The sequence below is a fragment of the Symphalangus syndactylus genome, chromosome 11 (genome assembly GCF_028878055.3).
Source record: "Symphalangus syndactylus isolate Jambi chromosome 11, NHGRI_mSymSyn1-v2.1_pri, whole genome shotgun sequence".
Lineage (NCBI taxonomy): Eukaryota > Metazoa > Chordata > Mammalia > Primates > Hylobatidae > Symphalangus > Symphalangus syndactylus.
Window position 1 is genome coordinate 16,051,076 of NC_072433.2, and position 15,516 is coordinate 16,066,591.

A 15,516-nucleotide genomic window follows, 5' to 3' on the forward strand; every position below is an offset into this window, starting at 1 on the left:
GACTTATGCAGCATTTGCAGTGACTGTTAACCGTAAAGACTGCTGTATCTTTGCTCTAGTGTCATGCAATACTCCAACACACCATCTTGAGTGGCCCAGACCATCTTCACTGTTAGGAAGGAAGGTCTCATTTCCCTGACAAGCAATCTTCCCATCCCTGTCTCCTGCTGGTTTTATCTTTCCTTCTCTCCGCAGTGCATCTTCCTTGGAAAGGAAAAATTCATTAAAAAAAAACAAAAACAAAAACAGCCACGTACAGTGGCTCATGCCTGTAATCCTAGCACTTTGGGAGGCTGAGGCAGGAGAATCCCTTGAGTCCAGGTGTTTGAGACCAGCCTGGGCAACATAGGGAGACCTCATCTCTACAAAAAATAAAAAAGATAACCAGGTATGGTGGTGCATGCTGTAGTCCCAATACTGTGCAATTCATCCTTTGCACCAGCACCAGCCCCTAAACTGAATGTTCTTAAAGATAACTGGTGCTCATTTTCATCATTATCCATCTTTAAGTGATAATCTTTATTATCGGCCTTTAGTTCACAACCCCAAAGATAGTTCTGGGGCCTCAGGGCTCATCAAATCTTCCATCGGGTGGTAGCACGCACTTAGGTGGGAAAGAAGGTGGACGGAGATAAATGACCACTTCTCAAGAGAACAGCCGTGCAAAACGGAATCACACCAGGCTCTTGGACTATGTTTTTTTTTTTTGAGATGGAGTCTTGCTCTGTCGCCTACTGGGGAGGCTGAGATGGGAGGAGCACTTGAGCCCAGGAATTTGAGGCTGTAGTGAGCAATGACTGTGCTGCTGCACTCCAGCCTGGGCGACAGAGCAAGACCCTGTCTCAAAAACAACAACAAAAAAAACCATTAATAGAAAAATATAAGTTAATTTGGAATTTTATCACAAGAAAATCTAAAGTAATTGGCCCGAAATACAACTAATATGTAGACTAGATCATTCCCTGATGGCCCTAGGATAGCAGAAACACTCATGATCAGAGTACATAATCATAAGTGTATACTACTTAAAAAAAAAAATCCCATGGTAGCTTTACTTATCTTCTGAAGACTAAATAAAAGTTTTACGACTTTTTTGACTGAAATATTAAGAGAACTATAAATAGATTAAAATAATTAAGGTACACACACAGGTATAAGAAATAGTAGAGATTCCTTATACACTTTGTCCAGTTTCCCCCAATGGTAACATTTTGCAAAACTCAAGTATAATCTCACAACCAGGATATCGATACTGATACAATCCACAGATCTTATTCAAATTTACCATCTTACCAATACTCATTTGTGTGTTTTTCTGTGTGTATTAAGATCTATTATTATTTATTATTTTATTTCCCATTTACCTGTATGTATCTACCCCTGCAAACAAGTTGTTAAACAGTTCCCAAACCGTAAGGATCCCTCTTCTTGCCCTTTTATAACTATATACACCTCTCCCTATCCCTCAACCCCGACAACCACTAATCTGTTCTCAATTTCTTAATTTTATAATTTTAAAAATATTATGTAAATGGAATCATATAGTAGTATGTAACTTATTGGGATTGTCTTTTTTGCTCAGACTATTTCCCTGAAGCGGCATCCAAGTTTCAAAACTTTGTTCCTTTTTATTGCTGAGTGGTATTCCATGGCATGGATGTACCATGCCATGGAACCAGATGTACCTTCATCTACTGAAGGACATCTGGGCTGATTCCAGCATTTGGCATTAGAAATGAGGCTGTTACGAACATTCATGTACAGGTTTGTCAACTATTCCTAAGACTTTTAAAGTTCATTTCAGTAATTCTGATTTTGAAAACTTTGCAAGGCATATCTGATTAAAACAGAAAAAAGAATATTCCTCTTTTTTTTTACTAACTTGTACAACAAAGAATACAGCACTGGCTTTTAAGTGTGGAGAAAGGTTTAATATTTAAACAATATAGCCTTAATAAAATAAATATACTCACCAATAAAAGCACTATCAGATTCCAATAATGAGTTTTTCAAGAAATCACTAGTGTCATCTCTGGGCTAAAAGAAACATATTTCAATGACTATTTTTATTAGTTTTGTGTGGAAAAACAACAAATTTGTACTAAGAGGAGGCACAAGTTTCCACATTGTTCTCCCTAAAAGCAGAAGAGGATGGAGAGAGATAGGACTGACTACATTCCAATGCTCAGAAAATACTGGAAAGCCTTAACACACACAATTCCTGCAAAGATGGTGATAGCAACGGAAGACAGTCTCTCTCCAGGCTACAGATTATACAAGCTAACACATTTACTCCCTAACTCCACTCCTTCCTGCCCGTTTATGGTTGAAGTCAAAAGGATCACATTACGACTGATGGAAAATATAATAGAGTATGAAGCAAAGACCCCAATTAAACATTAAGTCTTTAAGCCACTGCCAAGATTCATTCATCTGAATTTCCATAAACCTGTATAGCCCACTTACTATTTCTTTCATGCTAGGAACTGGGGATACAAAGATGAATTAAGAGTTTCTGCTCTGGAGTAGATCACAGTGTCATGGGGGAGAGAGGGGTATACTCTCAGATTATGACAGCCCTATGTGACAGCAATTGTCACAATGATGCAGCACAGATACAGTGGAGCATATAGTATAGTAAGGAAAAAAAAATGCTAAGATTGGGCTTATTATAATGAGCTCCCAAATGAGAGAAAACAAATTTACATATAGAGAATTTTGCAGTATAGAATAATAATCACCAACACGTCAGAAGGAAACTAAAGTCATCCAACTCCACCCCCCCGCACCTTCTTACCAGATTTCTGGGCTTTACTAGGACACTCCAGCAAAGAGCTGTCCATTAATTTTTAAGGCAATGAATTACAATGATGCACTGCATTCTTTATTCCGAAAGTGAGCTTGTCTCTTGCCTAAATTACTGCAATGGCCTCCTGTCCCACTCAGTCTAAAGGCACAGCAGTCAGTGGATCAAGTAAAACCCTCAAGCAGATCATGTCACTCCTCCACTTGAAGACCTTGGCAGCTTCTCATCACATGCACAAGTGTCAAAGGCAAAGCCCCAGAATGGCCCCCAAGGCCTTGCTGCCTCCCCTCATCACCCCCTGCCCCATGTGCCCAATTGGCCCTTGCTCATGGCTCTCCCACTGCTCCTTACATGCACTAGGCCAACTCCCACTGGGGCCTCTTCCTAGAATGTTCTTCCTCCAGAAGTTCCCCCACATTTCCCATGGACACCTCCCTGGTGTCCTTACTCGAATGTTACCTACCCAGTGAGCCCCCATGCCCACTGTATTTCCAACTATAAACCCTCCCTCCCAGGATCCTCCAGCTGCCTTCTCTGCTGTTGTCTTCTCCACAGCACCATGATTCAACAAACTATTGATTTATTTGACTACTGTCTTTCCCTCCGTCTGGAATGTAACCTGTCAGAGGGCAGGGATTTTTGTCCCTTTTGTTTACTCCTGTACCCCGGCACCTAGAACAGTTTCTTGTCCATAGGAAATAATAAATATTTGTTGATTGAAAAGAGCTCATCCTGTCCCTTTATTCAGTCTTGCACAGAAGGTACCCCCCTCAGGATATAGGTGGGTGTTATCATTCTCTGTTCCCTTCCTTTGCTTATTTTGTTTGTAGACCTCAACACTACTTCCATAACACACTCCTACCCCCACTACTGCTCATGATAATGACAGCAAACACTCATCATGGGCCAGGCCCGCTGTAAGGGCTTTTAATATATTATCTCAGTTCTCACAACAGCACTTGAGCTATTTTTATTTATTTAATAAACACTTATATAAAACTTATATGCTAGGCCTGTCTCTAAGTACCTTGAAAATATTAATTTAAGTACTATTATCCTCATTTTACAGATTAGGAAGCTGAGGCATAAAGAGATTAAATAACTTGCCCTAAGTCACGCAGCTAAAAATAGACTAACTGGAACAGCCTAGTGCTAGAATCTTGTTCTTAGCCATTACAATATGTTTTCTGTATATATTACACTAACACTTCTCAAGCTATCCACTTTACTGATAAGACTTACGTTCTTAATTCAATATTCCTAAATAATTCAAAATTTGAATTACTTGATCATCATATGCCTATAGATTTTTAATCCCCCAAAAACTAACTTGAAAAATTGTAACTGGTTGCTTACCATTCTTTGCTCTCGTACTTTAGCACTTGGGATGGCATCTAAGTCAACTGTAGTCAATGGAGAACAAAAGCAAATTAAAAGGTCAGAAAATGCTTACTACATAAAATTAAATTTTAGAATATCTTTTTTGACTAGCTCTCTACTGGAAATTACTTTTCAACTGTCACACTTCAGAATATTTTAAAGATATCACTTATTAATAAACATAGCCCTGCATCCATTCTAGCTGCATAAAATTCTCCCATTCACATGAATGAACATAACAAGTAAAATCACTGCAAACGTAAAACTAATGCCAACAGAAAAACAAAATGATCAATGCAGGATCCTTCACTATCTTGTCAGATTTCTACAATCTGTAGAAAGTTGTTGCATGGAGTTAGACAGGGGCTCCCTCACATGGAACTGAAATAAGTTCAATTCCAGGCACTTAGTTCCGGAGGCAAAGATCTTGGATCAGGTATCCCAAAGCCTCTCCAATATGACCAGCCTTCCTATGTGTTCCTGTGAATAGTACATTTTGCCCTTTTTAGATACTGCCTTTGAGAATAAACAAGCTGCCAATGATAGCCTGTATTCCTTCTCAGATATTTTAATAAACATGTTTGTGACTGTTTATAGTGAGGCCATATTCTTTTTTTTTTTGAGACGAAGTCTCACTCTGTTGCCCAAACTGCAGTGCGGTGGCATGATCTCGGCTCTCTGCAACCTCCACCTCCTGGGTTCAAGCGATTCTCCTAACTCAGGCTCCGGAGTAGCTGGGACTACAGGCACACGCCTTCATGCCCGGCTAATTTCTGTATTTTTAGTAGCGACAGGGGTTTCACTATGTTGGCCAGACTGGTCTTGAACTCCTGACTTCATGCTCCACCCACTTCAGCCTCCCAAAGCGCTGGGATTACAGGCGTGAGCCACCACGCCTGGCCAGTGAGGTCATATTCCTATGCATTATGTCATCATAGTGTCTACTGGAAGTTGGGGAGTGGTTGCTGTGAGAGATAGATACCTTCAGTGCCAAAATGTACCTGTATCCACCTGGGGACTACTTGTGGGCTAATCAGTCTAAGCTGCCAAAATCCCACAAGATCAGATCTTCACTTTGAGACTAAAGAAAAATGCCACCAGACTGGGTACAAAGGTTGAAGAATGTACTTGCTTCTCTCCTCTCTCCAGATGATACACCTACTGCTTATCCTAGAATTAGGCTTATTCTGTCACAGGGCTATGAGGCTGTTATTAAAAATTCTGTACCAGATGAAGGGAAAACGATCCCTATACAAATGTTTATTGAAGTCTTGACCCATGATCTGGGCCTAAACTGCTGCATCACTTACTCCTGTGATGCTATCTCATGAAGTCAAAAAAGCTTCCTCAGGTTCTGCAAGCCAGACCAGCCTCCCAAGATAGGGTCTTAACTTTTCTTAAAAATAACTGGCAGGAGCATCCCTTCCATTCTTGTTATCTGATTGTTGGGTTTTCATTACTCATTTTCCATGGTTAACCTCGATGGCCTGAAGGCTGGTGAAATACAGATGGGAAGGCCATGCAGTACACCTGGCTATCGTCAGGGCCCATCAGTGCTTTCTGAGGCAACTAGCCCCACTCTGCTTCTAGGTGCCCACCCACCCCAACCCAACGGCATCCTAGATTTCTTCTGTGTGATATTCATCACAGTTATACTTCTTTAGCATCTAACTTCTCCAACAAAATATAACCTCCTCAAGAGCAGCAGCATATGTCATTCATCACCATATCCCCTGGATATAGGCCAGTACCTGTGCTCCTAGTAACCACTAAGTATCTTTCAATTGGTTGATTATACGAAAACATATTCATAGTCCAGTCTGATGCTTTACAGATTTTACACCACATCAAAACTTAAACACACTCACACCACAGTAGACAAATGCCTGACATGGCACAGTAGGCAAATGCCCGACACATCATGACAGGGTACTGATATGTCTGCCTGACACTCCTTCCTTTGGTTCCTAGTTCCTGATGCAGATGTCACCTGGCCTGGTCAAAGTATTCAATCCTCCTGGCTACAGTGAATGACTGGGCCCCCCTCATGCATGAATACACCACCCCAGTGGAGCCACTCAGAGCCCTCTCTCATACTTGTTCTTTTCTGGTACTACAGACCAAACGGACCCTGTGAGCATGGGGCTGCCAGTGAAAGGAGGATGCCTGGGAATGAAATCAACAGAAGAGATGCAGAAAGCCTACGGAAAAACAGCGTGCTGATACTATTTGACACAGCAGTGATTATTTCTTACCTTTGGCACATTCCTGCATTTTTATTCTGTTCAGCCTCTTCTGCTGCTCTCTTAGCAGGGCTTGCTGCTGAATCTCTAAGGTGTGATGATCTCTTGGAGGATCCGGGTACATAAATTTCAGATCAACTCGTGTTTCTGAATCTGGTATAAAAAATATGTTATATAACTAAGTTAAATGTTGTTTTCAAATGGGATTTTATAAAACTTCACTGTAAGTAACATGAGTAACCTAATTTCAAAATCAAGGAAATGATATAAATAGTGAAACATCACTAAAGTCAAAGGACAGTAAAATAGCCACAAAACTAAAGAATATGAAATTAATATTCTTTAATAAGTGTCTTTTCACAAACTTACCAACATAAGGAATACCCCAGAACAAGCAGTGGATGCTGCATTCTCCATCTCTACCTGTCCTAGCCCCGCCAGGATGCCACCCAGAACACAAACTACATGCAGGTATATCCAAGCAGATGGTCACATGGCTATGACTAAGGCAGCCATGAGACACTGTAATCACGACTGATCTCTAAAATATACTGGAAACATGAAAAAATAATGTTACTGGCCAATTAATATTTTAGTCCTTACAAATATCATGCAGAAAGCAAGATAAATGTAGACTGGCTGGAACTTGAGGGAGAATGACATTTGTTTTTTGTTTTTTTTTCTTGAGACAGAGTCTTGCTCTGTCGCCCATGCTGGAGTGCAGTGGCATGGTCTTGGCTCACTGCCAGCTCTGCCTCCTGGGTTCACGCCATTCTCCTGCCTCAGTCTCCCAAATAGCTGGGACTACAAGCACCTACCACTATGCCCAGCTAATTTTTTTTTGTAGTTTTTAGTAGAGACGGGGTTTCACTATGTTGGCCAGGCTGGTCTTGAACTCCTGACCTCGTGATCCACCCGCCTCGGCCTCTCAAAGTGCTGGGATTACAGGCATTAGCCACGGTGCCTGGCCAAGAATAAAAATTTTTAAATCTTGAGAAGAAACATACAGTTCATACATATAAAAAGCCTTGAAAATATTATTCCCTTTGACTCACTAATTACACTGCTGGAATATAAAGAAATGATCCTAAATATATATTATAGTTTTATGGTCCTAAATATGTATAAAGCTTTATGATAAGAAATTATCAAAAGAACAAAATAGTGAAAATGGTTAACAGCCATTTTCAGAAGTTAACAGAAGTCTCTGGACACATAAACTTGGATTGGTCCCTGGCTTCACTGCTTCCAAACTCATTAAAAAACAATACTAACCACCAAGTCATAGGTGAATGAGGGCAAGATGTAGTAACACAGGGAAATTAATGGCCTAATTCTATGGCTTAAACCTTTTTGGTCTCAAGATCTTTTTTACACTCTTAAAAATTGAGGACCCCAAAGAGCTTTACTTATGTATGTCACACACACACACGCCATATTAGAAATTAAAACTAAGAGATTCTTAAAACACAAGAATACACAAGGACACATTTTGCTAGCTTCAAAGAGATGAAATCATCACATGTCATGTAGTCTCTGGCCAATCTATATACACATGAGAAAATGAGAATGAAAAAGACAAATAATGTCTTAGTTTATAATACAAACAGTTTTGACTTCAGACCAAACTCCTCATGAGACCCACTGGGTTATTAACACAATGCCTGGCAGATAGTAAGTAATCAATATTTGATAGCATAAAAAATAACTATAGTATACGTAATTGATAATATGTGTAAATCTAGGTGAAAAACAATAGAGAAAATTAAATAAATAACACAATTTATCTTTTTTTCCTTTTAATTATGCTCAGAAAGACTAGAAAACATCCAAAATGATAATGGTACTTATATATAGGTAGTTTGACTAAAGTGGTTTTTCCTTCTTACTATCTTTCTGTATTTTGAAAATTTGCTACAATAAACAGTACTTTCAAAAGGATAAAAAGCTTAAATTCCAGTTTTCTGGCCTAGGTCATATGACCACACATCCCATAATCTGCCCCTTCTGCTCCAACACCTGCTTTGCTGAATATGCCTAAAGGAAAATTATACAACACACATTTGGTTCCTCCACACATTCTCCGTCTCCCAGGCCTCGTGTACCCTGGAAATCCCGTTTCCCTACTAAACTTTCTCTTCCATTAGCCCTAAGTGGCTACATCAAAGCTTCTCCTAACTCTTCCCTCAAATCCCCTAGATTTCACTTCAACAATCACTCTCCCTCTCCTAGAGCCTGAACCTCTTTCTCCTGCATAGCTCCTCACGTTCACATTCTAAGGACTCTTCCAGCTCCTGATCCCTCTCCTTCCCTTCCCTTTCCCAGCCAAGGGTCTTCTAAAAGTCTTATGCCTATTGTCTCCAACATCTTGCCTCCTAGTCAATCCTCATTCCAAAGTTAATCGGCAATCATTCCACTTAAAAAGCTCTAGCTGAGGTCACCAATGACCTCATCCAACTGACATTTTCCGGTATTCATCTTACACGATCCTGTCTCCTTGATACTCTTTTGCCTCAGGTTTCAGGATCCTACATTCTCCTGCTTCTCCTCCAGTCTCTCTGGCTTCTCCTCAGTATTGTTCATGAGCTCATCTTTGTCCATCCTCCATTAAATGCCAAGTTCCATTCTTCATACTGATCTATGCGATCTCATCCATTCCAGACTTTAACACTGTATGCTCTCCAAAAGAAAGCAGTTAGTCAAACTAAAGCTTCATCTACCAGACTGGTTAACTGAAGACCTAGAGAATACAGAAGTTTCATTTCATTTTAACTTAAAATACATATCATAGATAAAATTCTACTTTAGAAAAAGGGTACAAAGATCTTTATAGATATTTAAATATGGGTAGAACACTTCTGCTACATCTTTAAAAGAGCAGCAATCTACTCACCTCTATCTTTCAGCTCATTAAAATCATGAATGTTCTGAAAAGTGGCAGTGTCTAAGCCCTTAGGGGACTGTCTTCTGACAGGAGCTTGCAACCGATGTCTAGCCATATCAAATACATCCATGGGATTCCTTTCCCTTTTCCTATAGATAAATGACAAATCATAATATGTGCTTCATAGGAAAAATAGGTGAGTTCACATCTAATTCACTGTAAAAGAAATTTGGTCTCTTTCACCACATCATATTATTAAAAAATTATTTTAGGACAGGTGCTGTGGCTTACACTTGTAATCCCAGCACTTTGGGAGGCAGACAGGAGGACTGCTAGAAATCAGGAGTTCAATACCAGCCAGCCTGGCCTACAAAGCAAGACCCCTCGCTACAAAAAAAAACAAAACAAAACAAAACAAAATGAGGCCAGGCATGGTGCCTCATGCCTATAATCCCAGCACTTTGGGAGGCCAAGACAGGTGGATCACCTGAGGTCAGGAGTTCGAGACCAGACTGGGCCAACATGGACAAACCCCACGTCTACTAAAAATACAAAAATTAGTTGGGTGTGATGGCACACACCTGTAGTCCCAGCTACTCGGGAGGCTAAGGCAGCAGAATCACTTGAACCCAGGACGTGGAGATTGCAGTGAGCTGAGATCACACCACTGCACTCCTGCCTGGGTGACAGAGCAAGACTCAGTCTCAAAAAAGAAAAAAAAGTTGGCCAGGCATGGTGGCTCACGCCTGTAATCCCAGCACTTTGGGAGGCCAAGGCAGGCAAATCACCTGAGGTCAGGAGTTTGAGACCAGCCTGGCCAAAACGGTGAAACCCTGTCTCTACTAAAAATACAAAAATTAGTTGGGCGTGGTGGTGTGTGCCTGTAGTACCACCTACTCGGGAGGCTGAGGCATGAGAATTGCTTGAACCCGGGAGGAGGAGGCTGTGGTGAGCCGAGATCACACCACTGCACTCCAGCTTGGGTGACACAGCAAGACTCCATCTCAAAAGAGTCAAGCATGATGGTGTGTGCCTGTAGTCCTGGCTACTGCTGAGATGAGAGGATTGATTGAGCCCAGGAGGCCAAGGCTGCAATAAGCTGTGATCATGCCACTGCACTCCAGCCTGGACAACAGAGGGAGACCTTGTCTCTCTCTTTTTTTTTTTATTTTGAGACGGAGTCTCGCTCTCTCGCCAGGCTGGAGTGCAGTGGCGTGATCTCAGCTCACCGCAGCCTCCTCCTCCCGGGTTCAAGCAATTCTCCTGCCTCAGCCTCCTGTGTAGCTGGGACTACAGGCGCGCGCCACTAGGCCCAGCTAATTTTTTTGTATTTTTAGTAAAGATGGGGTTTCACCATGCTGGCCAGGATGGTCTCTATCTCTTGACCTCATGATCTGCTCACCTCGGCCTCCCAAAGTGCTGGGATTACAGGCGTGCGTGAGCCACTGCACCCGGCCCCCCGTCTCTTAAAACAAAAAAAATTGGTCGGGCGTGGTGGCTCATGCCTGTAATCCCAGCAGCTTCGGAGGCCGAGGCGGGCAGATCACGAGGTCAGGAGATCAAGACCATCCTGGCTAACAAGGTGAAACCCCGTCTCTACTAAAAATACAAAAAATTAGCCGGGTGTGGTGGCACATGCCTGTAGTCCCAGCTACTCAGGAGCCTGAGGCAGGAGAATGGCGTGAACCCAGGAGGTGGAGCTTGCAGTGAGCTGAGATAGTGCAACTGCACTCCAGCCTGGGTGACAGAGCAAGACTCCGTCTCAAAAATAAATAAATAAATAAATAAATAAATCGAATAGCTCTATTAGTTCAATCCTTTACCTTAAAATATAGCATATTTATAACGTCATTTAAATTTTTCAAAATCCTCAGATGCAAGATACCTTATTACAAGAATAGAATGATTCAGCTTTACTTTAAAATGTTCATGGAAAAAATAAAATAAAATGTTCATGGAGTATGAAGATCACATTCTTTGAGGTCAGAGAAACTGAGATTCAAAGACCAGCTCTGTTATTTATTAGCAGTTTGACCTCGATTTCATCATCTGTAAAATGCAGATGTCTACCCCTTATAGTCTTATGGTGAACAAGAGAATTAAGATAAAAAAAAATTTTTTTTTTGAGACAGAGTCTTGCTCTGTTGCCCAGGCTAGAATGCAGTGGCACAATCTCAGCTCACTGCAACCTCCACTTCCCAGTTCAAGCAATTCTCCTGCCTCAGCCTCCCAAGTAGCTGGGACTACAGGTACACACCACCACACTCAGCTAATTTTTTTTTTTTTTTTTGTATTTTTAGTAGAGACAGGATTTTGCCACGTTGGTCAAGCTGGTCTTGAACTCCTGACCTCAGGTGATCCATCTGCCTCCGTCTCCCAAAGTGCTGGGATTACAGGGGTGAGCCACCATATCCAGTCAGAATTGAGATAAATGTTATACTGTTAAGTACCTAGTATAGTACCTGACACGCATTAGATAATAAATTACCTTCCCCTCAGCCTAAGACAGAAATGACACATAGAAATATGGTAATAGGCAAGGCCCTGTGGCTCACACCTATAATCCCAGAGCACTTTGGGAAGCAGACGTATTGCTTGAGCTCAGGAGTTCGAGACCAGCCTGGGCAATATGGAAAAACCCCGTCTCTACTAAAAAATGCAAAGTTAGCAGGTGTGGTAGCCTGCACCTGTAGTCCCACCTACTTGGGAGGCTGAAGCACTAGAATCACTTGAATCAGGAGGCGGAGGTTGCTGTGAGCCAAAATCATGCCACTGCACTCCAGCCTAGGTGACAGAAAGAGACTCTGTCTCCAAAAAAAGAAAAAGAAATATGGTACTGGCTGGCGTGGTGGCTCACACCTGTAATCCCAGCACTTTGGGAGGCCTAGGCGGGTGGACCACCTGAGGTCAAGAGTTCGAGACCAGCCTGACCAACATGGTGAAACCCTGTCTCTACTAAAAATACAAAAATTAGCCGGGCATGGGGGTGGGCACTTGTAATCCTAGCTACTCAGGAGGCTGAGGCAGGAGAAACACTTGAACCTGGGAGGCGGAGGTTGCAGTGAGCCGAAGATCGTGCCATTGTACTCCAGCCTGGGTGACACAGCGAGACTCTGTCTCAAAAAAATAAAAATAAAAACAGAAATATGGTACTAATACGTAGTTCAATATGGGCATTATTCAGAGGACCCAACATTAACTTTACAATGGACTTTACAAGGAACTTGATAACCTAACTAGTTAACTGATTGCTGTGGTACCTAAGAAATTGATAGCAAGTAGTAAGGGAGTTTTCTGCCAGGGCTTTGAGGGAGTGATGATAAGAGAGGGATGGTGTTTCTAATCCTGAAAATAAAATAAAATACCTACTGCTGCTTCACTCAGCACTAGATCTCCTCTATTTTTGAAAATGGAGCTCTAAGCTATGGTCATTATGAGGCTTAGTCAGACTCCTCCCATCATTTCTTTATCATTAAATCTTCCCTAAGCACCAAGACAAGATAGCTGGGATCCCCACAGACAATGCCCCTGCTCTAATGGAGTTTCCTTTTTGCAGGGGAGGATTGCAAGGCTGACAGAGACCTCTAATACCTAAGGTGAAAGGAACTCTATGGAGATTTACTACAATGCAAAATATTAAAAAGACGTCTAAGAGACCATTAAATTGGACTGCTGTCTAGTTTCCATGAATGCTAATAAATACACTGGTAAGTTAGGAAGTAGGTTATTAAATCTTCACATGTGAGCCACATCACATTTGTTTTGAGCCTAGCACATAATAGGAGTTGGATAATATGGCAAATTATTTAGTGAATATGAGATTCCTTCTGTACAAATATTCATGAAATTGCAATAAAGAACCAACTCTGAGATGTCTTTAATCAGAATATGTATTAAAATTATTCCAAAGTAAATGTATTTAACCAATTATTGCTAAATGATGATAAATGTAACATGTTTTGTAACTTAAGTTAGAACTTAAGAGTCACAAATACATATATTTATTTATTTATTTCAAATACATACATTTATTTATTCTTCACTAGATTCTCAAGGGGTAGAAATTATCATGTACAATTTTCAAGCGAGAAAATTGAGGGGCTGCTCGAGTACTCTTTCTTAAAACATACTGGTTTGCCAAAAGAATTTATTAATGAAAAGAAAAATTAATGTCAAAAAACCATTAAACTGAATTAAATATGCATGTTTAGAAGTTGGAAAGCTGCACAGTTAAGGCATTTATAACACTGTAAAAGTAAATATAGAAAAAAACACTACCTCTCAATTGCTTGGAACTTATTGACCTACTATGGGAGAATTACTGAATCACTGAAAATTACCACCTTGGATTAACATTTCATTATCAAGCTAATCTGTATCTTGAAATTTCCTCACCTTGTTTACCTTGTTTCAATATTCCTGGAGAATACAAACAAAAATCTAAACAAACCATAATTAGGCAAATTAACGTGCTACGTTAAAATCCTACCACATACTGGATTACAGTCAGACATCAGCATAAACTTAATATGCATACAAATAGACACAGGAACAATTATAGATATGTTTATATTTATGACTTAGTATAACATACATATATTACCCAGAGGGCCTAGAAGCAGTGACACCCAGCAATAAGCAGACCCAGCTTATCTGGTTTCTATATACATTCTCCAAAAGGAACCAGGGCTCCTTGGAGAAACAGCTGATTCTAGGGATGGGGCAGGGGAAATACAAGATGATCCTGAGCCATCTGGAAAGAAGTCTTCAAAAAACAAAAGGATGGGGACATGTCAAAGAGACACAGGAGCCAACCTGAAAGAGTGCCCAATGGCCAAAGTTGGAACAATTTTTGAAATAAAATAATGTAGCACTGGCTTATAACCCAAAGTATAAGATAAATACACATAAGATGACAGTAATAAATAAATGATTGAATAAATAAATAAATGGAAGAAGAAGAGACAAGTCTTTCTTATGGAAGAATTCTAAAAACTGTATGTAGGTAACCTCTGCTCCAAGAGATGAAGCTTAATTCCACCCCCATCTCACTCTTGCAGGTGCGCTAGATTTAGTGATTTGTGACCAAAGAATAGTTAACTTTCCAGTGGAGAATCCTGGCAAACACGACTTTAACCAAGGTTAACATTTCCAGAGGTATCATGTGGATATCATGTACCCCTGATACAATGTGATGATGTGATGTCAGAACAATGCCTGTGCTCTTCTTTCCAGAAACCCTTAATCCCAGTCTAATCATCAGAAAACATCAGACAAATCCAGACTGGAGGAGGAGGCATTCTACAGGATACCTGGCCAGTGCCCATCTAGACTTTCACAAGAAAACAAGAGAAGACTGGGAAACTGTCCCAGACCCGAGGAGACTGGGAGACATGACAACTAAATGCAATCTGGTTCATCTTGTATGGGGCCCATGAACAGAAGGAGAACATTAGTAGAAAACTGGAGAAATCCAAAGAGTCTCAAATTTAGTTCATCGTAATGTTCTAATGTCAGCCTCTGAGTTGTGACAAACATACCATGGTAATACAAGATGTTAACAATAGGGAAAACTGGATGAAGGGTGTATAGAAACTCTCTGTATTGTTTGCAACTTTTTTTTTTTCATGAGACAGAGTCTTGCTCTGTCACCTAGGCTGGAGTGCAGCGGTGTGATCTCAGCTCACTGCAACCTCTGCCTCCTGGGTTCACGCCATTCTCCTGCCTCAGCCACCTGAGTAGCTGGGACCACAGGCGCATGCCACCACACTCAGTTAATTTTTTGTATTTTTAGTAGAGACGGGGTTTCACTGTGTTAGACAGGATGGTCTCGATCTCCTGACCTGGTGATCCGCCCACCTTGGCCTCCCAAAAGTGCTGGGATTACAGGCGTGAGCAACTGCACCCAGCCTGCAACTTTTTTATAATCAAAATTATCCCAAAATAGAAAGTTTATTTTTAAAAAGAGAAAGAAACAAAATGTGGTAGTTACCCACTATGTTGATTTTACAACCTACTAAAACAGTGCAAACTGAAGTTTGAAGAACACTGCTTTACGAAATTTCTGACTCCTGGCAAAAATGATCAGAAATGTTCGGTAGCCTGTAAGTGATTTTGTTGAAAAAAAGTATTTCAGAAAGCTACGTTATTAATGGAAAATATAAAAAACAGTTCTAAAATGCAACTACTGTCTGTAATTATTC

The 15,516-nt window shown here is 40.8% G+C and overlaps 2 protein-coding genes and 1 long non-coding RNA gene across 33 annotated transcripts in view; 2 read left to right on the top strand and 1 right to left on the bottom strand.

Moving 5' to 3' along the window:
• Positions 1–8,081, top strand: part of ARFGEF1 (ADP ribosylation factor guanine nucleotide exchange factor 1) — a 170,630-nt gene extending 162,549 nt beyond the window's left edge. Inside the window, exon 40 of the mRNA XM_055299112.2 lies at positions 6,306–8,081. The gene's annotated coding sequence lies outside the window, so the exon portion shown is untranslated. The remainder of the gene's footprint in view (positions 1–6,305) is intronic.
• CSPP1 (centrosome and spindle pole associated protein 1) overlaps positions 1–15,516 on the bottom strand; it is a 132,152-nt gene that overhangs the window by 14,894 nt on the left and 101,742 nt on the right. For 30 of the 31 annotated variants that reach the window (XM_055299127.2, XM_063611530.1, XM_063611536.1 and 27 more), the window contains 4 exons: positions 9,323–9,462; positions 6,442–6,582; positions 4,163–4,209; positions 1,974–2,037 (listed from right to left, as the gene is read on the bottom strand). In XM_055299127.2, the coding sequence (XP_055155102.1) occupies positions 1,974–2,037; positions 4,163–4,209; positions 6,442–6,582; positions 9,323–9,462 (392 nt within the window). The remainder of the gene's footprint in view (positions 1–1,973; positions 2,038–4,162; positions 4,210–6,441; positions 6,583–9,322; positions 9,463–15,516) is intronic. The other variant, XM_063611535.1, reaches the window with a different exon arrangement.
• On the top strand, positions 12,870–15,497 carry LOC134731684 (uncharacterized). The gene is made up of 2 exons (XR_010114145.1): positions 12,870–13,020; positions 14,549–15,497. It is a non-coding gene; the product is annotated as an uncharacterized lncRNA (long non-coding RNA).